At 34.3% G+C, this 24,870-nt stretch overlaps 1 protein-coding gene across 2 annotated transcripts in view; it reads right to left on the reverse strand.

The window, feature by feature from the left end:
- Nucleotides 1–1,250: 1,250 nt before the first annotated feature.
- fndc1 (fibronectin type III domain containing 1) overlaps nt 1,251–24,870 on the reverse strand; it is a 65,122-nt gene continuing 41,502 nt past the window's right edge. For both annotated transcript variants that reach the window (XM_003200712.7, XM_068215651.2), the window contains 7 exons: nt 16,384–16,620; nt 11,962–12,070; nt 6,251–6,330; nt 6,127–6,156; nt 4,217–4,378; nt 3,877–3,999; nt 1,251–1,988 (listed from right to left, as the gene is read on the reverse strand). In XM_003200712.7, coding sequence (XP_003200760.3) covers nt 1,873–1,988; nt 3,877–3,999; nt 4,217–4,378; nt 6,127–6,156; nt 6,251–6,330; nt 11,962–12,070; nt 16,384–16,620 — 857 coding nt within the window. In that variant the 3' untranslated portion in view covers nt 1,251–1,872. The remainder of the gene's footprint in view (nt 1,989–3,876; nt 4,000–4,216; nt 4,379–6,126; nt 6,157–6,250; nt 6,331–11,961; nt 12,071–16,383; nt 16,621–24,870) is intronic.

Consider the following 24,870-nt stretch of genomic DNA (forward strand, 5'->3'; position numbering starts at 1 on the left):
AGAAGGCAGGTAACTTCTGCTGTCGACCACCACTTTCCTCCACCCTGTTTCCTCTGTTGTTGCTTTCCTCGTCGATGTCTTCACACACGATTTTCCTTCTACATGATTAAACCGCTGAGAAGTACCAGATTGTCACAAGTTTAACAACGTACAAAATGGAATGCCTCAATAAATGTAATCTACATGTTTGCATGATAGTCGCATTGTCACATTTGATCTTTGTCATGATGACAGTAAATAATATTTGACTAGATAATTTTCAAGACACTTTTATACAGCTTAAAGTGACATTAAAAATGCCTTAACTAGGTTATTTAGGTTAACTATGCAGGTTAGGGTAATTAGGCAAGTTATTGTATAACGATGTTTTTTTCTGTAGAATATCGAAAATAAAATTAGCTTTAAGGGGCTAATAATTTTGACCTTAAAATGTTTTTTAAAAAATTAAAAACTGCTTTTATTCTAGCCGAAATAAAACAAATCAGACTTTCTCCAGAAGAAAATATATTATCAGACATACTGTGAAAATTTCCTTGCCCTGGTAAGAATCATTTATGAAATATTTAAAAAAGAAAAAAACCTCAAAGGGGGTCTAATAATTCTGACTTCAACTGTATGTAGGACGCCTGAAACTAATATCTGAATATCCGAATGCATTTTTTTTTTTTTTTCGTGTTTACACGGTCATAGAATAAATCCGATCTGTGACACATATGAGCAAAAAATCTGAATTGGGTCACATTTAACTGGCAGTATAAACAGGGCCTAAGTCAACAAAGTGGGTCTAATAGCATTATATTCATTCATTCATTCATTCATTCATTTTCTTTTCGGCTTAGTCCCTTTATTAATCTGGGGTTGCCACAGCGGAATGAACCATCAACTTATCCAGCACTTTTTCACTTAGCGGATGCCCTTTCAGCCGCAACCCATCACTGGGAAACATTTATTCACACTCATTCACACACATACACTACGGACAATTTAGCCTACCCAATTCACCTGTACCGCATGTCTTTGGACTGTGGGTGAAACCGGAGCACCCGGAGGAAACCCAGCGAACGCAGTGAGAACATGCAAACTCCACACAGAAACGCCAACTGACTCAGCCGAGGCTCGAACCAGCATTATATTATATTATATTATATTATATTATATTATATTATATTATAAATTTTTCTATGGTTTAGTCTTTATCGCAGAGGTTGCCACAGCAGATTTCCTGTGTAATGTAAGATCAAAAGGTTATGTTTTCTCTATAGCACCTTTATTCAAACTGTTCCTGAGCAAATAAAAATATATCTTTTCAATCTGCCCTAATATGGGCAATACTTTCATGCCAACTTTTGTTCAAAAAGAGGGTATTACTAAAAACGTAAGAGTACAAAACCTCGGCAAGTTATATAAACAACAGCAAACATTACTCACAGGAAATTTGTTACATCATCTTTTTTTGTTCCCAGAAAATTCTTATTCATTTGACTTTGTGCTTTGATATTTAACTCGCTAACAAGGGTGTTTCTCTGAAGCTCTTGTATGATAAATATTCCAGGCAGAATGGCAAATGTGAAATAATTACTATTACAGAGCACATGAAAAAAAAATAAGACAATGTTAATAAACTCAGATACACATGCTGCAGTTTCCTCATATACAGACTGATTTTTGTTTTTAAAAAGTGCTTGATACTGAATATGTAGAAAATTAGTGTTACTCAAAGTACTATATTCCTTCCATCAGAAGCAGTTGCTATATGATCTAAGTTTGTTCGTCACGGTGACCAATAGTTCACCTCTGATTGGTTGCCAGATTTAGGGAGAGAAAACATGGTTTGTGATGTCCTGTGGAAATGTCCTCTTGGAGTTTCTCCTGTTACCACTTTCCAGGGATCGGAACTCCGCATTCATACCAGCCTACGAATGGATGAGGTGTACGCCTGCCGATGGCCCCGAAATTTACTGGCTCTTGTCTGTATGACCGATAATATCCTGAAACCCAAATAGAAGATCATGGTAGAGTAGTAAACATTCAGAAATGTTAGTAACAGCCAATAAAGTTTGGTTCAGTAATAATTTTTTTAAACTATTCTACTCACCAAGGCTGCATTTATTGAATTAAAAAATACAGTAAAATGTTAAAATATTATTCAAATTGAACATAACAGTTTTCTTATTGAATATAGTTTAAAACGTAATTTAATAATGTGATTTAAATGAGAATTTCTTTAAAAATCTATGTAATATTATTTTCATCATTGTTGGGCTCTTTCTTATTTTTCTGGAAACTGTAACTGCCCGTGCTGCCCTGTAAAAAAAAAACCCATTATTTATTTATTTTTTTTCGGCAGCTGGGGTACCAGAAAACAAAGTAAAATAATTTCAATTACAGCAATTTACCATAAAATAACGATCATTGAATTACAGAAATTTATAGTAAAATAATGGCCGTTAAATTACAGAAATTAACAGTAAAATAATGGCTGTTAAATTACAGAAATTTACCGTAAAATAATGATTGTTAAGTGACTAGATTTTACTGTAATATAATTGCTGCTAAATTACAGAAATTTACCATAAAATAATGGCTGTTAAATTCCAGGAATTTATTGTAAAATAACAATCGTTAAATTATTAAAATTTACTGTGAAATAATGGCTGTTAAATTACAGAAATTTACCGTAAAATAACAATTGTTAAATGACCAATTTTTACTGTAATATAACGGCTTTTAAAATACAGATAATTACCATAAAATAATGTCTGTTTAATTACAGAAATTTACTTTAAAAAACCAATTGTTAAATTATTAAAATTTACTGTGAAATAATGGCTGTTAAACTACAAAAATTTACCGTAAAATAAAGATTATTAAATGACAAAAATTTACTGTAAAATAATGGCTGTTAAATTACAGAAATTTACCCTAAAATAACAATCGTTAAATGACAAAATTTTACTGTAATATAATGGCTGTTAAATTACAGAAATTTACCGTAAAATAATGGCTGTGAAATTACAGGAATTTATCGTAAAATAATGGCCATTAAATTACCGAAATTTGCTGTAAAATAATGGTTGTTAAATTACAAAAATTTACTGTAAAATAATGACTGTTCAAATACAGAAATTTACCGTTAAATAATGGCTGTTCAATTACAAAAGTTTACCGTGAAATGATGGCCATTGAATTACTAAATTTTACTGAAAAATAATGTCCGTTAAATTACAGAAAAATTTTAAATGTAAGGAAATTTCTGTAATTTAACATGCATTATTTTACGGTAATTTTTTGTAATTTAACGACCATTATTTTACAGTGTGAGTAAGATACTTCAAAATTAGTAATTATTTTATGAATAAACTGACAGAAAATAGATTTTAATTCTAAAAATGTGACTTAGTTTTGTTAAAAAATGTAATACCTCGTGTCAAAACACAATACGTTTCAAATTATCATTATTTTTTGACTCAATTATTATTGTTTGTTATTATTATTGTTTATTATTCATGTGCAATTATCCTGATGAATGTAACTGTTGTTGAAAAATATAATAATTTTTCTAAATACATTTGTATTACAAAAGGTACAATTACTCAGCTTTTTTAAATTCATTTTTCCAGAACTGTTGAATTTAATTAGTGTTTAAGGCAAGTATATATGTCATAAGTGACCAATGCCAGATGCATGGGTCTTCAGCATCAAAGCTTAATGAAGGGTGTGGGCATTTCTATCAGTCATAATAGGGTCAGCCAATAAAATTTAAATTGTAACAATGTTTTTATATGCATCAAATTGCAGCCTTTGTAAACACAGTCGTCTTCTTTTACAAACATTAGAAAATCTCACTGATTTTACACTTTTGACCAGTAGTCTTACCTTGAGCTGTAGGCAGGTTGAGAGAGAGATTGTGTGGTCCAGTTCTTCCATCTAGATGGGAGTCCACAAACTGGCAGTGGTCCTCTCCATGGCCAAATGTATCAGCAAGGCTGTAGAATGTTTCTGAAATGGAAAACAGTCGTAGCTTGAGCGTCCCTCAGGACCCAAACCTCAGACAGTGCGTTGTGTTTAGTTGAGGGGAAACTGCGGTTTGGAATGGATGCTTCCGAGGCTTTTAGGCCAAACACTCCAAAAAAACAGGCTGCTTCATATTACAGGCACGCTGAGCATTAGATTCAAGTTTGAACGGCATCATGTTGTTTGAAAGGAAGGTCAGTACCTCTCAGTCCATCTGCCATGAAGATCTTGTAGCGCAGCGAGTTACAGAGGACCACGCCAACAAACTTCCTGTACCAGGTGCGCTTGACAAATTGACTGCCTCTGCAAGAACTGTGGGCTTGGTTATACCTGAATGAGAATGGGATCCAGATGGGCTCCCCACCTAGAAAGGGAATGAATGTCAATTACATTTGGAAAATATAAATGCTAAGGGCAACAGTGATTCAGTGATTGAGCATAATCTGTTCTGATGAGACTGGATTACGGATTACTAACTAAGGTACAATTAAAAGAAAACTTCAGCAAGAAACCACAGCAACAGTTCAATTTAGAACCATGTCATCCTGAAGAGCCCTTTTATGCTGAAATGTGTAGCAACCAAGCAACTGTGCAGACTTGAACAAGGCTAAACTTGGGCTGTCGGTGAAAATAATATAGACATCTAAGAATAGCTCAAAACTAGATTAGTCGTCAAATAGACAGACTTCATATGTGTAGTCATTCATTTCTGATTATTTGATGACTAGTCTAGTTTTGGACTATTCTTAGACATCGAGTAAATTTTCACTGACAGCTCAAATTTAGCCAAGGTGACTATGCTTAGACGTCTATTAGACATATTTTAAAAGCAAAAAATGCTTGTTGGTTTCTTAAAATGTCTATAAATGACTGATAATCATTGATATTACAACTGGATTCCAAGCAGTATCCCTCTTATGAAAATGTTTGTGTGGCTAGCTCTATTCATTTAAAAACACCCCAATGGCACCTCTATTCATTAAAAAGATTTTAATGAATTTAGGATAGGATTTTTTTAATTTACTTTTTTATTAAAAACATAGCTAGTCACAAAATACACAACAAGTTCATGGTTTATATTAGCTTTCCCTTTTTAACACAATAATTCACTCACATACCTTTTTTTTAAAGCTATTTACAAGCATACTAATTTGGTAAATTTTTTTTGTCTTAAAATCAGTGTGGAACAGATATTGATACTGTTTGTATGTTGATGTACTTCCAACTGAAATGGAATAACGAGTTGAGGGCAGGACTTTCTTTTTGCGCATGATTGACTCTTAGCAAACTAATGAAAAGATTATTGTGGCTGAAGCCATCAAAATGATGTCAACAGAGAAGAACGTGGAAGCAAAGACTTAAAGATCACAAAATTTTTTTTTTTTAGTGGATTAATTTGCACCAATTATTTGTTCCCCTAAAGAATTACAAATTTGCGCTAGTAAAACAAACATTTTAAATTTTGATGTGATGGAGTTTAAAAGTTGACTTTGAAAGTCTTTTTTTGAGACACCAGCATTTAAATAAACCCTTTAATAAATAAAAATAACATAAAAAGTATTGCTTTTTCATTGCCCAAACAGCTTTTAACAAAATAAAATAATCAAGACCTTTGACTTTTCTGGTATAGTACTTAACCCTGTCGCCTGATTTTTATTTTTGAAGGACATTTTTGCCAGGAAAATGAAAAGAATGTGACATTTGTGTAGCTCTTGAGAGCCTGTCTTTTGTTCTGCCTAATTTCATTCTATGATACAGTTGTCATTTTTGTTCTGTTCATTTCATTAGTCAGAGGAAAGCACGCATCACAATTTTACACAATCATCTATATCTCGCTTACAGCAGCATTTATTCATGGACTCTTGTTGTTCATTATAAGTAAAGTATTTCCTACATCTTTTTACTTGTAATCAAAGAAAAAAATGATAATTTTGCTGTAAGCGTATTGGGAATTTGAATCATATTCAGTTTCTTGGACATTATATGTATGGGTGTAAGCAGTTAGTTGGTTTCGCTTTTCCCTTATGGCCACCGGTGTTACTGATAGTAAAGGTAAATTGTAAAGGAGTTTTAGAATGACATAAATATTGTGTGTAATGACATATCTCTTACCTGGGGGTCTTGCTATGAGCAGAGGGTCGTCTAGATGAAAGAAAACATCATTTTAATTTATATTAGTAAAGGGTTTTAAAGACAATAACCAGCTTTTTGTTCATTCAGACAAAGAAAGACTCACCTGACTCTGTGACGTATGTTAAAGTTTCACTGAATGGCCCCAGTCCAAAAATATTCTTTGCTTGAACTCTGAAGTAATATCTAAAAACAAGAGTGTTTCAAATCAGTCAAATTTAAAAGCATGGTACGGTGTAATGAAGATTTTTGTCACAGAAAATTGTCTGTACACTGATCTAAACTTAAAACTTAAACTTAAAGGAGTAGTTCGCTCAAAAAATTTAATTTACCCACCCTCAAGTTTCTTTATTCAACTGAACAAAAAGATAATGTTTTGAAGAATATTGGAATTTGATTGTGTTTGCTGACTAGTATTTTTCTAGATGGAAATAACTATACCTGTTTAGTTACTAAAATTCTTCAAAATATCTTCTTGCATGTTCAGTTGAAGACGGTAATGTGTGCACTGCGCAGGTTGGGAACAATTTGAGGGTGAATAAAAGATGAGTTTCTGTTCATTTTTTGGTGAACGATCCCTTTAATAATAAAACGAGAATGTGTGAGCAAAGAAAAATTAACATATAAAAGAAAAAAAAAACATTAAAAAGAAAATGAAAAAAATTTGTATTGAAATCATGTAGGTATAAAACAAAATAAAAATGACATGAAAATAAAAGGAAAATTGGTTACAAAAATGAAAAATAGGAAGAAATGTAAAAGACAAAAATAAAAATAAAAATAGGGAAAAGCCAAGGAAAGAATAGAAAATGAAATAAAAATGAAGAAGAAGGAAATCAAAAAGGATCATACATATTATGGAAATGAAAAAGGACAGAAAAAAGTAAAGCAAAACGGGTAGGAAAATGAAAGGAAGCACAGTTAAAATGTGCGTTAATAAAACCTGCATGAGGAAAAGTTTTGAGAGTGAGCCTCTGGCAAAAAGAAAAGGCTGACAAAATTTAATGACAAGAAGAGGCTGCATGTCAGGGAGAGCGAGCAAGACAATAACACTGCAACATGGAATTTCCAATCTGACAAAATCTCTTTGTGACAAATACCAGACCACAACCACCCATTCTGCCCTGACTCTCTGGCACATCCTTTACCTCCGAGGATAAATTAGACAAGTAAAGAAATTAAAAGCGAGAACTATGATGAAGTTGAAAGGGCAGAGCTAACACACAGCACACAGCCTTCTGTTGTGCCAGTGAGAGAACTGTTCGGTTAGCTCACGCTTCGCTTGTTTTAACTCAGGACCCGTTTAATGACATAAAATCAGCACTGCTGGATCAAATTAGCACAGCCACGTGGAAACTCTGACCAAAATAAAGAAAAAAATGGACAATTACTGTCAGACCGCCAGAAGGAGAGTAAGGAGGGGGTCTGTCATATTTCAACCAGGATGTGTGGTTACTGTTTATGTGCCCATGTGCTGCTTTCTCCTTGTCCTTTTGACCAAATATTATTAAAAGGGTAGTACATCCAAAATGAAAATTCAGTCATTATTCAGTGTGCCAATGCTACATACCACTTTTCTGTTTTTTTGGACTACAAAAGGAGACATTCAGAAAAATGTCCGGTATAAAATGCAATGAAATAAATACCAGCATTAAAAAGACAGCAAAGTGAATAGTCTATATTTTAGAGTTGTAAAGACCATTTTTTTAGAACTGCAAGTTTGTATCTCACAGTTCCGGAGATTTGTGAGTTGAAAAGTTTACATCTGACTATATGTTGACTAATTTTCTCTTAATTCTGAACTATACACTATCTGACAAAAGTCTTGTCATTATTCCCAGTTGTATGAGCAACACATAATAACTTGATTTCTAGTTGATCGTTTGTTAAAGTGGCAAATGTAAATTTTTTTAGATGAATCATCCATTGAACTGCATTCTTATAATCAAAAATACTGCACAAGACCTTTTGGTACCCACATGGACCCAAGATTCTCACAGAAATCAGTCATGTTTGGTGAAGGAAAAATCATGGTTTGGGGTTACATTTAGTATGGCGGCGTGTTAAAGATCTGCAGAGTGCTTGGCAACATCAACAGCCTGAGGTATCAAGACATTTGTGCTGCCCATTACATTACAATACTTTGTCATAAACATGCTCAGGACTGTTTGCAAAAGCTGTGAATTTCAAGGTAATGATGTAAATTAGGGCTGGGCGGTCTGACCAAAAGTTTAATTTACGGTAAATGACAACATTTATTTCAATTTACGGTAAATGACAACATTTATTTCATGCTAACGATATCTTCACAATATAATTTTATAAAAGTAGTTATTTCAGAGAATGTACAAAGGGGTTTTATATAATAAGTAAGCTTAAATATTTAAGAAAAGAAAAGGACTTGATCTTATTTGATTATTTTGGATTTTATTTTTACCTTACAAATATAGTAAACAAAAGATTACTTTAGATGAAAAAAATTCAACTGTATGTCACATTTCATAGTTATGTGGACAGACCTTATTTTTATTATTATTAGTATTATTATAAACATTTTTTCAAGTAACATTATTTAACAGATATTAAATATATCCCAAGTAATTAACAGGAAAAGAGCATTTATATATGAAAATATAAATACACTTTAAGGACATAAAAACTATAAAATATTTTTTCTTTCAGAAATGCAAAACATAAACAATTATTCTCTTTAAGTATTGAAATTAAGTAATCACTTCTTGTTAAAAATATAAAGCAATTGGCAACACTGCCAGTCTCCAGAGGAGTGTCTTTCACAGCTTCATTCACGCTTCATTCATTTACATTTACATTTACATTTAGTCATTTAGCAGACGCTTTTATCCAAAGCGACTTACAAATGAGGACAAGGAAGCAATTTACACAACCAAGAGCAACAATGAATAAGTGCTATAAGCAAGTTTCAGGTCTGTAAAGTCTAAGAAGGGAAGTATTAGTAGTATTAGTTTTTTTTTGTTTTTTTTGTACAGTTAGTGTGATATTCAGAGAGGCAATTACAGATTAGGAAGTGAAGTGGAGACTAAATAGTTGAGTTTTTAGTCGTTTCTTGAAAGTAGCGAGTGACTCTGCTGTTCTGATGCAGTTAGGGAGTTCATTCCACCAACTGGGCAGATTGAGCGTTCGCGTTCGCGAAAGTGATTTCTTCCCCCTTTGGGATGGAACCACGAGGCGACGTTCATTCACAGAACGCAAGTTTCTGGAGGGCACATAGATCTGCAGAAGCGAGAGCAGATAAGAATTCTAATCTACGGTAATGATAAATGCCTCCATACCGCCCAGCCCTAATGTAAATGATGTTCAGTTTCTTATTCAGACCGATCATTTCATAAGGCATCAATGAATCATGAGGAGCCACAAGTATTCATTATGTTTTGCTTGTATATATTTTTGGATTCTCAAAGTGCTGTAGCTGTTGATTGACATTTAATGAATCACTATAGTTTTAGTTTAAAAATCCTGGAAGCCACCTACACTACATCTTGGATGACCTGAGAATGTGGAAAGTATCAACAAATTTTAATTTTTGGCTGAACTGTCCCTTTAATTTTCATTTTTGGGTGAACTAACGTGCATTTTGAACATATGTGTCTCATTTTTCCTTGCCCTTCTGACCACAATTTTTTGTGGAACTGATGAAAGCCTCGATATGGCATCCAAGTGGTTTGTCATCATTTCTTTGACTAATCTGTTATTGTCCACAGTGTAGGCTATTTACCTAGGTCTAAAAGCTATCGCAAATTATTCATAAAACTTATCAACACTTCATAGCTGAACTGTAAAGTTGTCAGTCAGTGAGCTCGGCTGAGAGGCTATAATAACAGAGGCTTCTAAATGAATCCCAGAGGATAATAAAAACAACTTCATCCTCACATTCCACGTTTATGAACCAAACTTCTCTAATGAGTGCAAATGCACAGAACCTATTTTCTCAAGGTAGTGATGGAGAGAGTGCATCTGCCTGTCTGGAAAAGTGTACAAAACAATTGTCAATCAAACCTGGGGCGTTACACACAGCTGCGCGCATTTATGTATGCGTGCAGAAGACATGTGCAGGTCCAGACGAAGTCTGTGAATACTTTTTTGCACTAATTTTGAAGCAAAATCTGTTCTGAGAGTAGACCTAATAAGCCAAAGATATCTAAGAAATAAACATGCGAGAGGGATGCGCAGAACTGAATGAATGATTGTGTGGAAATCTGTGGGAAAGCTCATTGGTGCTGTAATGCCCCAATGAAAGCATGCTGCTTGGTTAAGAAAGCATTTAGATGGCTCTGGTAGGCAGAAATTGCTTCACATCTGTGGGAAATGTGCAGACAGGCCATAAACACCTCCCTTATCTACTGCTGCAAAAATGTGTTTGTAGAGGTTTATAGTGTTACAGTGAGAGCAGAAATTCAGAAACAGACACATGTAAACACAATATAGTTGTGCAATGTTAATGTGGTCTTGGCTAAAGTGTGGTAGGTTCTGGCTATCACTGAAAAGCAGTTATTTTAGTGCCTGGGAAGTTTTTTTTTTTTTTTTACTTATTTCTCCAAATTCATTGTTGAATTGAATTTCCAGCAAACATGACCTCACTGTCAAAATATACATTAGAAATTCTTCAAATATTCTAATGTTCAAGAAAAGAAATTGCTCTTGATTTTATGCATCATATTTAAAAAAGAGGGAATAATGAGGAAAAAAGTCCTTTGTTAGGTTCTATAAAAAGTTACAATAAAGAAGGCGAAAATGATTTTAAAGAAAGAATAATTTTAAAAAGTCCTAAAAACAGTTAAATTATACTTTAAAAATCATTGAAATATACCAATGTTCAAAAAACAGTTTGTAATAATAAATTTGCTCTTGATTTTCTGCAGCATTTTTGAAAAAAAAAAAAGAATAATTAGATAAAAAGTCCTAAAAACATTCAAATTATACTTAAGAAATTATTCAATATTCTAATGTTCAAGAAAAGTAAAAAAAACCCACTATGTAATAATAAGTTTGCTTTAAAAAAAGAATAATTAGAAAAAAGTGCTTCAAAGATATTTATATTTTACCACTAAAACAATAATAAAAAATATAATACAATAAAATATGCAATAAAAAACGCTTTGTAAAACATCCTGTATGGGTCTGATTTATCAGTTCCTATCTGCTCCAAAGATTGCAATCAGATAGAAATCGCATAGAGCAGAATAAATCCCATATGAAGTCAAATTGATTACACGCGTACATGAGCTAACTATGACAACCCTGCTAATTATAAAATAGTTCCCAGCTTTTATGACTTAATCTGGCACATATTTTAAACATGCAACCACATTTCAGATCAGTTATCATCTCAGAGATAGTTTAAGACTTTGCAAAAGATGTTTGGGGAAAAAACTAGAGCAAGATTGAGATAAATGTTGCATTTGTATAAATTTATGTCCAATAAAGAAAGTGGAAATTATTTTATAGCTTTGTATACCAACAAGTCTCTCAAATCTTCCCAGCATATTGTTGGAGTTCTTGGATTAAGCATGATTTATCAGGCCTCCCAAAAGATTTACACAGAGAACTCTTCCCAATTGCTTTTTTGTAACTAAGCCTTTACATCAGAACTTTTTTTTCATTTAATTTAATCACTTGTAAGTAGCTTTGGATAAATAAATAAATAAATATATATATATATATATATATATATATATATATATATATATATATATATATATATATATATATATATATATATATATATATATATATAAAATGGATTGATGTGGTGTGTTTGTGTTTCACGCTGTAAAGCACCTTGAATTAGGTTTGAGGTTTTCAACAGGGAGGTGTGTTCCAGTTGAGGGTTGTTCTGACCATCTGTTATTCAGAACGTCGTCATAGGAGGCACTGTGTACCATGTAGCCTATGAAAGAGAGATTCAAACAGATTCAGATAAATGAGCAGGGATTATGTCATTTCTTCATAGGGATTCCTCAATATAATCCTGGTTGCTTATTACATCATGGAAGGGCTAAACGTCTGCCAAGGCTGCAGTATGTATATAAAGTAAGCATGTGCGTGTACTTTCCACCATCTAATATGAAAAAGAGAGCAGTGTAGGAGTGAAGGTTTATGAAAGTAAAAGAGTTCATAAAAAAAAAAAAAAAAAAAAAAAAAAAAAAAATATATATATATATATATATATATATATATATATATATATATATATATATATATATATATATATGTATATTTTCAAAATGTACATTTTGTCACAAGGTACAAAGGTACAAAAGTGAACCTTAAAGGCTTAAAGGCACAAAACTGCACCCCAAATTTACTAATGTCTATCTGAATGGTACAAACGAGTTCATTTAGAATGGGTAACACCTCAGTGACAGATTTTGTTCCTTTATTTATGAGTGTATAGATATATACAGCTATGGATGAAAAAAAAAACACTTGAAAATAGGTTTGAACAAAATATTGACTTTTGTTTTATTTCATGAATGTCTCTAACATATGTGACCCTGGACCATAAGACCATAAGTACGAGTCAAAATGATCAATTTTCTTTTATGTAAAAAAAAAAAACAATAAGGAAACATATTAAAGGTCTTGTGAAGTGCTTTTAAACATGTGTTTTCATTCCATGTTTGTCGTAATCTCAACCGAAACATTAAGAGAGGGTGGGACATAGTGTAGCACCTCCCCTTTAAAGTAAAACACCCAATAGCATTTTGTTCCATCACTGCTCTGCCAGTGAAAGTGGTTGAGCTTAGACGCGTCAAATGAAAAGACAATGAGAAGCGTCTTGAAGGGGGCGGGGCATGTCAGACACTAGAGAGCATTTGATTGGTTCTGATTTAATGAGAAACTGTAGTATGTGGTGATGTGAATTAAACTCTTGGTTTATATCGGTTTTATGTTTATAATGTGCATTTTGTCACTGTCTTGGAGTGCACTAGATGGTAAATATCTTAAAGACTAACAATACTGATACAGACATTTAAAAAAATGTATTTTAATTTCATGGGACCTTTAAGTAAACATCATATTTCATGAAGAAATAAAAGAATACAGTAAATATTTCAAGAGTTTTTTTTTTGACTACTGCATTTTATGTACTTAATTTGCAGGCTTTAAACTTTAAAGGCTTTAAAAAACTTTACATTTATTTATTTATTTGATCAGATTTCAGATTGAAAATAGTTTTATATGGAATAGATAAACTTCCAGATAAACTATAACTATTGCCATTTAGAGCTATTATATTTAATTGTTTTGATTGAATGAATTTGATTTTCATTGAAAATCAGGGATATTCTACCAAATACAGATTTGTTAACTGTTTAAACATTGTTATTGCCTTGTCTGAAAATTAATAGAACTTCTGAAAACATGACATGATTTTTATTAAAAATAAAATGATGAGAAGCCATCAGTAGATTACAGATATATACAAATCAAAAATTATGTTTACCTCAAACACATCAATTGCCTCAGTGAGGTCTCATTTTTTTTCTACATTGCTGTGTAAATATACAGCTAAGAAAAGTATATTAATTGGATCTGTAGAGTAATACAATGTAATTCATAATTCTGTAATGCACTTTGCAAGTGTAATAATGTTAAAATGCTTTTAGTATTGAAAAAAGATTTTCTTTTTAAATTGCAGCGATTACTTATAAACAAATCAGCTGTAACATGAGATTGTTTTCTCAAATTTTATTCAAGAGCATGTGGACCTTATTTTTCATGTTTTGAAAAAGTTGCACCATTCATCTAAACTTTATCGGCGGTCTGTTGGCAGGGAATCCGCTGCATGTAAACCTCCTCACACATCACATCATGACACTAACAGTGGCTGTGGGAATTGCCTCCCTGTATGTGTGAATCAGAATGAAACTGTCAGGGTCAATATGTTACAGCAATGTTAAATATAGCTCTGTGCCTGAAAATGCACATTAAATGCAGACCGTGCAGGATGTAAGACAATTCAGCACTGTGCTTTACCAGATGGAGTTACTTCAACAGGCGGTATTTGAACAATCCAATCTTATTTACAAATCACACACATTTGATTTTTTAGTTTATTTCCAAACAAGTTAAAACAGTGCACCATCCTTTTAATGAAACTATAATTTCTTTGCAAATCAGCAATATTTTTATGTTTCCAATTCAAAAGTGTCAGCTGATTGCCTGCCACAAATAGAGACAGTCCAGTCAAAAATAAGCATTCTATCATCTTAATTCATCCACGTGTTGTTTCAAATTATGCATCTATTAATTTATTTGTTTGTTTGTTTGTTTGTTTTCTTTAACATTCCACAGAAGAAAATTTATACAGGCTTGGCACAACATGTGGATGATGCAAAATTTCCATTGCTAGACGAACTATGTTGCTCTGTTCCCATGCAGTTTATTAGTTGACTGCATAGTTGTCATCCTCAGCTTTGCTGTTAACATGTCTGATGCATCTTTTTCCTTGTCAGTGAAATAGGTTGTAAATCTTTTTCATTGCTGCTATCAAACAGGTCTATGCATGATTAACTTTTCTTTCTTTAGCTTTCTTTAATATTGCTTAAGCATAGTAGACCGAGAAACTGAGTATCAGTAATAAATGCATAAACTGAATTGGGTGAATCTTGTTGTTGTTTTTTTTACAAATATTTGTTGCATTGTGAGCTTTATGCTGTATATTCAACAACAACAAGAAAAATAACTGGCTTTAAAACTTTTAAAAATCGAATTTGAAGTGACACCACCCTGTTCATTCATTCATTCATTCATTTTCTTTTCGGCTTAGTCCATTTATTAATCTGGGGTCGCCACAGTGAAATGAACTGCCAACTTATCTAGCACATGTTTTACGTAGCGGATGCCCTTCCAGCAGCAATCCATCTCCGGGAAACATCCATAGACATTCATTTACACTCATACACTACGGACAATTTAGCCTACCCAATTCACCTGTACTGCCTGTCTTTGGACTGTGGGTGAAATCGGAGCACCCAGAGGAAACCCACGTAAACGCATTGAGAACATGCAAACTCCACACAGAAACGCCAAAGGACCCAGCCATAGCTCAAACCAGCAACCTTCTTACTGTGAGGCGACAGCACTACCTACTGCGCCACTGCGTCGCCTGACACCACTGTTTTATGAATAATTCTCTTTTCAAAGAAGGCAAAAGTTTTTAAAAATGGGGTTCAAAATGCACATTTTCAAAAAAAATAAAATAAAATGCTTGGCTCTACAGTATGTAAACTACAAAACGTTTGAAAAGCGCTTATGTTCTGTGCATGCATCTTACATTGTTGACCTATGAGCTTGCAAGAACTTAAAACAAGGAATCAAAAAAATAATGGCAGACTAGGGATAGTATATGTATAATCACACCATCATCTAATGTCTTTTTTGTGGATGTGTGAAAATATTTGTTTGTATATAACACTTTCCATAAATGTTACATTTTTAGCTAATTGCGTCAACATACTACATAAAATCACTAGATATACGCTCTAATACAGACCATGCATCATCCATATTATGTCAGGCCACAACTAACTTTAGTAAAATAATAAAACAATAGTACAACATTGTCTAAAGCCAGCAGTCACACATTTAACAAAGTGCTTTAATAGTGATTATGATTTGACTTCACTTTTGTCATGAGCTAAACTCCAAACTTTATTCATTCATTTTCTTTCGGCTTAGTCCCTTTATTCATCAGGGGTCGCCACAGTGGAATGAACCGCCAACTCATCCAGCATGTTTTACACAGCCGATGCCCTTCCAGCTGCAACCCAATACTGGGAAACACCAACACACACTCATTCACACATACACTCATACACTACGGCCAATTAAGTTTATTCAATTCACTCATAGAGCCTACGTTCCAGTGGGGGAAACCGGAGCACCTGGAGGAAACTCACGTGAACACCGGGAGAACATGCTAACTCTACACAGAAATTTCAACTGGCTCAGCTGGGACTCGAACCAGCAACCTTCTTGCTGTGAGGCGATAGTGCTAACCACTAAACCACTGTGTTGCAACTCCAAACTTTAAAAGATAAAATAAGCAATAGAATGTTTACCTTAGATATTTGTTGCTGTACAGTACATTATATTAAGCAAACTTTGTGTTGAAAAGAACAAAAGATGTTCTGCAACGTCAAGCATTTTTAATTATTTAAAAGAACTGCTTCATGATATAAGATTTTCACTCACCTGACACCATGTCGTCTTTTAGTGGACGCGCCCAGTCCAAAATCACAAAGGAGTGACAGCCCTCCATAGCAACAACAGTCACATTGTGGGGCTTGTTTTTGGGTGGCTGCTTCTGATTGGAAGACTGTTGGTCTTTCTCCATCAGGTCTGCTAAAACGTCCACTTGCAAATACTCCAGAGCCTCAGTCAGGGAGCAGGGAGCTCCAGGGTCTTTCTGAATGTAGTTTACATATGGAGCTGAGGACAGAAGGGAAAGATAAGAGGAAAAAAAGAGTTTCAGAATGTCTGAAAGGATCGTTTTGCCATTGATTTTGCCACAGGCAATTGAACTTCAAGTTGTGTAAAACCTGATGATAATGTTTCCCAGCATGATTTTAGATGATTTAAAGTGCATCTTCAATGGAAAAAAAGAATTCCTGCAGAAAGAGTTTCATGATGGATGGAAAAGTGGACCATATAAGGCTAAAGTCCTTCAACGTAAAAACAATTGACAAAACATTAAATAAAGGCTCACAGTTTAAACCCTATTGTATGTATTGTATATACCAAATATTAGGCTTAAGTGCAATTTATTTACTCCTGTTTTTAGTGTCATGTGATCCATTTTTTTATTGTTAGCAATGTTCAACAGTTGTGGTGTGTAATATTTTTTTTGAAAATTTGAAACTGAGTAAGAGAAAAAAATACTCTTGAACTTACTGTACACAAATTGGATTTGGCTCTCAATCTGTCCATTTTATAAAGTACAACTCAACTGGTAACAAAAAAGATTTTAAAATATTTGTGGTAACTTAATGCAGGTAGTGAAATTCAGTAAACATTACATTTCTGTTGTGTTTTCTTCATAATCTTGTCCTAGTTCACAAATGTGCCAAATTTAATACTTGGTTTTTGGTTGTGGACAATAAAAGTTACCATTGTTGATATTTTGAGCTTCGACTTTTCCTGTTGGCTCAATGAAATTTTGTTATTTTTTGTCGTGCCACACAGCGCCAGTTGGATCCACAGCTGTGAACACTTCCAGAACCACCGTCTCATTGGGCCACAAGATTCACACCTGGAGCTAATCAAAAGCTCCATTTGATGGTGACCCCAATGCGGAACTAAAAACACACTTCTGTGCATGTGCCTTCACAGACACACACACACACACACACGCACGCACGCACGCACGCACGCACGCACGCACGCACGCACGCACGCACACACACACACACACACACACACACACATACAGCAATCGTTACAAGTGATAAGTCAAAAGCCACAATACAGAGTGTTTAGAAATGAACCAAAAAACTGAACAATGCATGAAAATAAGAAAAAGTTAGGCCTTACAGCATGTTTTGCTTAAGAAAGAAATTAAGTTTAAAATACACTTTTAACTTTTTGCAAGAATCCTGATGCCACCCACACTGCTGAGCATGCTATTTAGATGAATATGTAAATGTATGCTGCACATTTTCCTCTCAATAACAGTCATCAGAAAAGAGAGTGTGAGAAATCAGTAATTAAGAAAGATTGTGATTATGCTGTTGTATCGGATTAGTTTCTATGTCAAAGAAGTTGGATGTATAAAGCCATACCTACCTATCGCATAATCAATTTCTATGTAAAAGAAGACGGAGCCCTAAACCACAGCTTTCTATTACATAAACAATTTTCACATTAAAGAAAGCACAGCCCAAAAGCCACACCTACCTGCTACATTATCTATTTCCATCTCAAAAGCAGAGCATTAAGGTGATTTAAGTGACTTTGAATGTGGCATGGTTGATGGTGACAGACGGGCTGATCTGAGTACTTCAGAAACTGCTGATCTACTGGGATTTTCATGCACAACCATCTCTAGGTTTTACAGTGAATGGTCTAAAAAGAGAAAATATCCAGTGAGCGGCAGTTCTGTGGGCTCAGATGGCTTGTTGAATCCAGAGGTCAGAGAAGAATAGCCAGACTGGTTTGAGCTGAAAGAAAGGCAACAGTAACTCAAATAACCACTCGTTACAACACAGGTATGCAGAAGAGCATCTCTGAACACACAACAAATCGAACCTTGAGGCGGATGGGCTACAGCAGAAGAAGACTACACCGGGTGCCACTCCTGTCAGCTAAGAACAGGAAACTGAGGCTACAAATTGCACAGACTCACCAAAATTGGACAATAGAAGATTGGAAAAACATTGCCTGGTCAGATGAGTTTCGATTCCTGCTGCACCATTCGAATAGTAGGGTCAGAATTCGCCATCGACAACATGAAAGTAATGCTCCATTCATCCTTGTATCAACGGTTCAGGCTGGTGGTGGTAGTGTAATGGTGTGGGGGATATTTTCTTGCCACACTTCGGGCTCATTAGTACCAATTGAGCATTGTGTCAACGCCACAGCCTGAGTATTGTTGCTGGCCATTTTTATCCCTTTATGAACACAGTGTACTCATCTTCTGATGACTACTTCCAGCAGGACAACACTCCATGTCATAAAGCACGAATCATCTCAGACTGGTTTCTTGAACATGACAATAAGTTCACTGTACTCAAAATGGCCTCCACAGTCACCTCCAATAGAGCACCTTTGGGACGTGGTGGAATGAGAGATTTGCATCATGGATGTGCAGCTGACAATTCTGCAGCAACGTGCTATCATGTCAATATGAACCAAAATCTCTGAGGAATATTTCCAGTACCTTGTTGAATCTATGCCACAAAGGACTAAGGCAGTTTTGAAGGCAAAAGCGGGTCCAACCAGAACTAGTAAGGTGTACCTAATAACGTGGCCGGTGAGCGTATACTTGACTGTTACACAGACCCTCAAAACCATAACTCCATATTACATGATTCATTTTTGCATCAAAGAAGGTTGAGTCTCAAAGTCTACACCTTACATGATTGATTTCCAAGTTCTACCTCCTCATCATAAAATCCTAAAGACCAAATCTATCAGGAGCATGCTTTTCTAGAAAGTTCACTTTGTGTTTTAAACTTAGATTGGGCCTGATTATGTTGGAAATTACATTACATAGCTTGTTATTTAATTGTGCTTGAAGTAAACAAGACACAACTCAGGTGTAAATATTTAGCAACACTACAGCTACTGCATTCACACCTACTGAGGGTTGTATGCCAAAGTGGGAGCAAACATAACAGAGACTGTGTGAAATATAGTGGATTTGCTGGTGTGTCTGGAGAGCAGAGAACAACCTAGCATATTAAACCCATAAATATTCAAGGAGACGTCTGAGATTTGGGCCAGAAGGAAGCCTCTCTCAGCTGATATCAGCACATTTAGCTTATGTCGTTTTATTTAAGGCTTCTTTCTTGACATGTTTCTCTGTTTAAATAGCTTGCATATGTGTATGTGCCTGTTGTGCAGCTCGAGGTCTGGAGTGTCAGGATTTATCTCTCCACGCATTGAGGATAAGACGTTTTACCAAAGAGTTGTGTTCTCAGTGTTCCTGGAACTGATTTTTATAGGTATGATGCTTGTTTTGGTGAAGCTGGAACTTGGTGATGTTGACTTCTTTTAAGTGCTTCTCCTCAATCTTAGCCGAGTATCACTGGCTCTATCATTTTAATGCATGACGGCTACATAAAATCAATTTTACTGTTACTTTTAAAGTTTGGTTTGCCCAAAAGGATTATTACATCATTATTTACTCAATGGGGTTTTGTTTAAATGCTGTATACTCTTCTTTCTTTTTTATAATTCAAAGGCAGAACAAAACTTTAGGTTAGTTTAAGATATAAACCTACACAAAAAAATGTATTTTAAAAACTTTCATTGAAGAAGGTGTCCATGGGACTGTAATAAGACCTTTATAATGACAACTTTACATGAACAAATACATAATAACCTGTCAATTTAAAATTACCAAGACACATAACTTCATTACAAATCTCTCATAAGTTAAATTTCCCAAACTAATTTCGAGAGGAGCACGTGGTATGATTGACCGCAGCTGATCCCTATCGCTAATCATTAGCTAGCCAATAGGATCAAATTTAACATAAATATCAAGTTTAACTTCATTCCCTATATTCGTTTATGAAGACCTCCCCATATATCCCTTCTCCCTCCTTCTTATTTACAGGATTGGGCAACCTTGTGGCTCAGTAGCTAGCAATGCTTCTTCACAGCAAGATGGTTGCTGGTTTAAGTCCTAGCTGAGCCAGTCGGCACTTTCTGTGGGGGTTTACTGTACATGTTCTCTCATGTTCACGCCACACACCAGCTATTGGAAGAGTGGAGAGACAGTGATTGAGCCAATTCAGTGGATAGGGATGATTGGGAGGCCATGATTGAAAGGACCGATTGAGGGATTTTGACCAGGACACCAGGATTACACCGCTGCTTTTCAGGAGAAGTGCCAAGGGATTTTTAATGACCACAGAGAATCAGGACCTTCACTTTTACTGGGGCATTAGGACTCACAAAGACCGCAGGTTGAGCGCCCCCTGTTGGCCTCTCTAACACCACTTTCAACAGCAACCTAGTTTTCCCATGTGGTCTCCCATCCAGGTACTGACCAGGCTCAGCCCTGCTTAGCTTCAGTGAGTAACCGGTTATAATTTGTCGTAACATTTTTTGTTTGTTTGTTTTGTTGCTGAGCTACAAAAAAGCAAACTGAAATTAAATGTTGTAAATTAATCAGATTTTTAAAAAAGAAAAAATAATCTCACTCGATGGATAAAGGACTATATGCACAAGACATCAATGAGCAAATCAAGGCAAAAACTAGTGTAACTCCATTCTGTTATAAATGAGATTGATATTGTTTTTACTGTAATAAATGCATTATAAAATGTAAAATAAATGCTGTATTAGTTAATATAAAGTAATGTTTTCTAGTTATTTTTAAATATTATAAAATAAACTAGGAAATTACCCATGACACTTATATCTACCTTCGGCCCACTAGCCTTATTCAAGTTTGGCTTTTGGCCCTTCATAAGAAAAAGTTTGGGCACCCCTGATCTAGATGGTGTGATGGCAGCCAAATCACAACAGTGCCAGTGTGTCCACCTCACACCAGCTATAGGTGGAGATAAGAGATAGAGCCATGAGAAGGATAGGGATTGTTCGAAAGCCACAAGGAAAGATGTCAATAAAACATCATGTGAACACAGACTTTACCTCATGAAAGGCATTCAGTATCCAAAAAATACATTTTAGAGAGAGGAATTTAACTAGTTCCCTATTAAAATCTGGGGTTGATTTTAGACAGCCCAAATATTCTGGGGGTTTATGTTTAAATGAACTGTGGCACATCATCAGGGAGAGTAAATGATGACTGAATTTAGATTTTTGGGAAAATTACCCCTATAAGCACCTCCTCTTGTACCCTTCAGTACAAACATCAATATTATGAGGCCAATGCTGTAGCCACAGTTGTATTACAGGCACAGCTAGGCTCCTTGCTTCTTTCAACAGTCCTACTTTTACATTTGAAGAGCTGAGTGGTGCTTCTGGCTCCAGTGGTCTAAATGGTGGCGATATCTCTATTTCTGTGCATAGTTCTATTAAGCATAATCATTTTCTAATACTTTGCAATATAAACGTGTTACGTTTACCAGCCTAGGGACCAATGAGGGCCTCCCTCATAAAACAATGAAGAGTTGGCTTGTGATACTTTTCTCATTCTTCTGCTGTTTTCCTATGTATCTAGCCAAAGCAGTTGATGTCACATCTCTGCCAAGACAAGCACATTAGAGGAGCCATGAAACAGCAGAAGCTCTTGGGCTGCTGGCTAGTTATCAAAAAATAGATCCTAAGTAGCATGACCCCTATCTTATTTTTGGTAACATATGCATTAAAGTGCTGTGTAATTAAAGATTTTAAACACTTGACATCTGTGTCCACAGATTTTAAATTACATTGAAATTACCTTTACATTGAATTACAGTTAATCATTTGGCAGATGCTTTTATTCAAAAGAAGTAATCAAAGAAATAAAACTGTTAAAAGGTCAGATTAAATTTTTTTAATCATGAGAAAAGAACAAAACAAAAAAAGGGTTTCTTAGTTTTAGAATTTAAAGAAATTAATATAATTATGTATAGATGGATGGATGGATGGATGGATGGATGGATGGATGGATGTGTTATGATCTCCAGTGATCTAGCAGTTGCAGATCGCTGGAGAACTACATATATGCCACTACAAATCCTGAACTACAAATCCCATATTGCCTGGCACTCACACATCAATTCTAGATCACCCCTTGATTTCACATACACAACTGGAGATCATCCTCACTGATTACTATTAAAGCACCACAGAGACATTCATTCCTTGCTCAGTATTGTTCTGTGTTCCATGTTTTGTTCCTTCTGGTTTTTGATTCTTGGACCGTTTTTGAATGGTGATAGTTTTCTGCCAATTTCGACATTTGACTGTTTCTATGACTACTCTTGGATTTCCATTGCTATTTATGTTTTGTTCCTGTTTTGACCTTTGCCTGTCTGACCATTCACTAAATAAAGTTGCATGTGGATCTCCATCTCTGTTGCCACACCTTCATCATTACACAATGATCTGCAGCTGTGTCTTTAAAACCAAAGGGTGATCTAGGACTGGCGTGTAAGTGCGGGGCGTGATGGGAATTGTAGTTTGGTAAAGAGGCAGATTTGCAGATCTCCAGCGATCTGCAACTGCTAGATCGCTGGTGATCATAACAGTATGTGAGTGTACTGTATACAGGCCTGCCAATTTTCTACTGTATATAGAGTTGGAAATAATAATAACTGTATATACACTGTAAAAAAAAAACTAATTTTACAGAAAATATACTTACATTTTTTACAGTATTTTTTTGTCATTTCACATTATATTCAAAACTTAGTAAAACGACAACCAATCTCTCTAAATTAACCGTTTGACTTTCATTTTAGGTACTTTATTATTAAAGACAAATTACTGACATTTGTGTTTTTTATACAGGGAAATTACAGTATTTTATAGAGTATTTTTTCTGTTATTTTTAATTATATTCAAAAGTTCGTAAATATTACAAACATTATCAGTAAATTAACGGCTTGACTGTTATTTTATGCACTATATAAGTAATGACAAATTTCAGCAATTTGTCTGTTTTTTTACCAAAAAATTGACATATTATTTACAGTGTTTTTTCCTGTTTTTTAAGTACATTTAAAATTACGTAAAATTAAAGTAATAAATTGTAATTACTTGCTCTGTAAAAATTTTTTATAAAATCGTAAAAAAAGGTCAAATGACTGGCAGCTACGGCTGCCAAACAAAAACCATAAAACTAAGGTAAAATTTCTTTGTTGAAAAAGAAAGTGCAAAAAATAATAAATCTACAGATATTTTCATTAAAATGTTTACTGAGAAACACTGTTATTTACAGACTTTTCCTAGATTATTACGATCTAATCCATTAAATAAATTAACACACTAAGAGTGCTCACATACACCTGTTTCAGATTCCGCTGATTGCGGAAAAGTCGGGGGATCGTTATGAACTGATTACATGCACTTTAAAAGCAGCACAGATGCATACACCAATTGCTTAGTCTTGTTATACTGCTACTGTGAACATTATGACGCGGTTCCCTTCTTTTGCCTTGCTTTGTCTGTTAATTGTTTACGTGATTTGCTGCCGGGACTGACCATTTGGATCTTTGGACCTTTGGATCTGCACTCATTTGTCAACATCCCCTTCATGTTACAGTTCCATTTCATTTAAGATCTGTAACTGAATCATTCCATATAACTTAATCCTCTACATGATTTACATAAACACTATTCAATAAAATGTAACAACTGTAATTTTAAAGTTGTGAGAATTTTAATCAGTATCTCGTTTGTTGTTTTTTCCAAAAATTTTTGATCCAAAATAAAACTGTTAAATTACGATCATGAGCATGTCTTGGCATGTTATTAAAGGTGTTTAACCGTAATGATTTAGGGAAAATTCTTTTAAATAACATTGTTTTCTCTTGAACTTTTAGTGTAGTCACTTTATTGATGATGTTTGATCATAATAATCTAGGAGAAGTCTGTATAATAACAGTGTTTCTTTGTAAAACTCTTAGTGTGTAACTTTATTGAACGGCTTTGATTGTAATCTAGGAAAATCCTGTAAAATAACATTGTTTTTCTGTAAACATTTTAATGAAAATATCTGTAGATTTATTATTTTTTGCACTTTATTTCAACAAAGACATTTTACCGTAATTTTATGGTTTTTGTTTGGCAGCCGTAGCTGCCAGTCATTTGACCTTTTTTTTACGATTTTTTTTTCTTACAGTGTACTATATGACTAATAATTGCACAGATTAATCATTTATATTTTAATTAGATAATTACATCTGGTTTTCAATAAACATAAAATGCTTTAAAGTTTGATAAGGGTATCACGTTTTCTAAAAAAAATAAGACCCAAAACATACTATACTTTAATTGTGTAAATAATGTAAATATGTTTATAAAAAAGCAACTTTGAAGGGATCGCTGCAGAAATAATCT

The sequence above is a fragment of the Danio rerio genome, chromosome 20 (genome assembly GCF_049306965.1).
Source record: "Danio rerio strain Tuebingen ecotype United States chromosome 20, GRCz12tu, whole genome shotgun sequence".
Lineage (NCBI taxonomy): Eukaryota > Metazoa > Chordata > Actinopteri > Cypriniformes > Danionidae > Danio > Danio rerio.